This window comes from Trichinella spiralis, assembly GCF_000181795.1.
Source record: "Trichinella spiralis strain ISS 195 chromosome Unknown Scfld2115, whole genome shotgun sequence".
NCBI lineage: Eukaryota > Metazoa > Nematoda > Enoplea > Trichinellida > Trichinellidae > Trichinella > Trichinella spiralis.
The window spans coordinates 1-942 of NW_003529054.1; the positions used below are offsets into that span (position 1 = coordinate 1).

Consider the following 942-nt stretch of genomic DNA (forward strand, 5'->3'; position numbering starts at 1 on the left):
TTTTTTTGACCAGTAAAAAGGGGACCGGAAAAAGTTCAGGTACCTGTTGCATTACGTGTGAAAACCCATGTTTCACTGATTCAACGTTTGTTATTCAATATGAATTTGCATAATAATATATGCGATGCAGTAACAGTGATTTCTTAAATTATCGATGAAAATGTAAAACTCATTAATTACTAAAATTTATAAAATGTAAACTTTCATTATAAATGTTTCTGCATGCAGAAACTATTGCATAATGGAAGGCTGCCAACAGCAATGCGCGTTGCATGTTGAAATATTTACAATGTGAAAACAGGAGATTGCAATTAATTCACAAAGATAAAACAGCAGATTTATCTATTGCTAGTTATAAAACTTTGCTTTCATCATTAGGTCATTTCATTTATAGATGATTTCATGTATGTAAAAATTTTAAAATAGAAATATTTCAAAACAATATTACTTACTCAACGGACAACTTTAATGAAGACAAAATATAACAATTGCAAAATGAATGATTTCTTTTAATAATTAAAATTTACACATAAATGAATATACATAAATAAATATTTTCATATGGATTGTCAATATTTTAAGATAAGTGACGGTATTTTATGATCATCGCAGACCAAGAAGACCAACTCGGCAGTTAACAAAACAGTTTACGAAATCTTGAGATGCTGGTTCAGCATGTAGATATCCTCTAGTCATAGATTCTTGAGCTGCCTGCTGATAGGCTGCATACTGCTGCTGGCATTGTTCAGCACACAATTTTCCAGTTTCGGTTTTCAACTACAGTAAAATGAATGCAACAATAAACAGCTGTGTGAAAATCAACATAAAGTCATATCGTTATTGATGTATTTTATATAATTCTTATTTATATAAATCTGCAAATAAATATTCTTGAACTTACCATATCGTCAAACACAGCAGCTGACACCCTGAAAAATGTTT

General features: G+C 29.9%; 1 protein-coding gene across 1 annotated transcript; it reads right to left on the minus strand.

Annotated features, from left to right (window-relative positions):
- Positions 1-603: 603 nt before the first annotated feature.
- Positions 604-904, minus strand: Tsp_14282 (hypothetical protein). The gene is made up of 2 exons (XM_003368684.1): positions 902-904; positions 604-777 (listed from the first exon to the last, which is right to left on the minus strand). Exons 1-2 carry the CDS (start codon positions 902-904, stop codon positions 604-606), a joined length of 177 nt encoding a protein of 58 aa, XP_003368732.1.
- Positions 905-942: the final 38 nt, after the last annotated feature.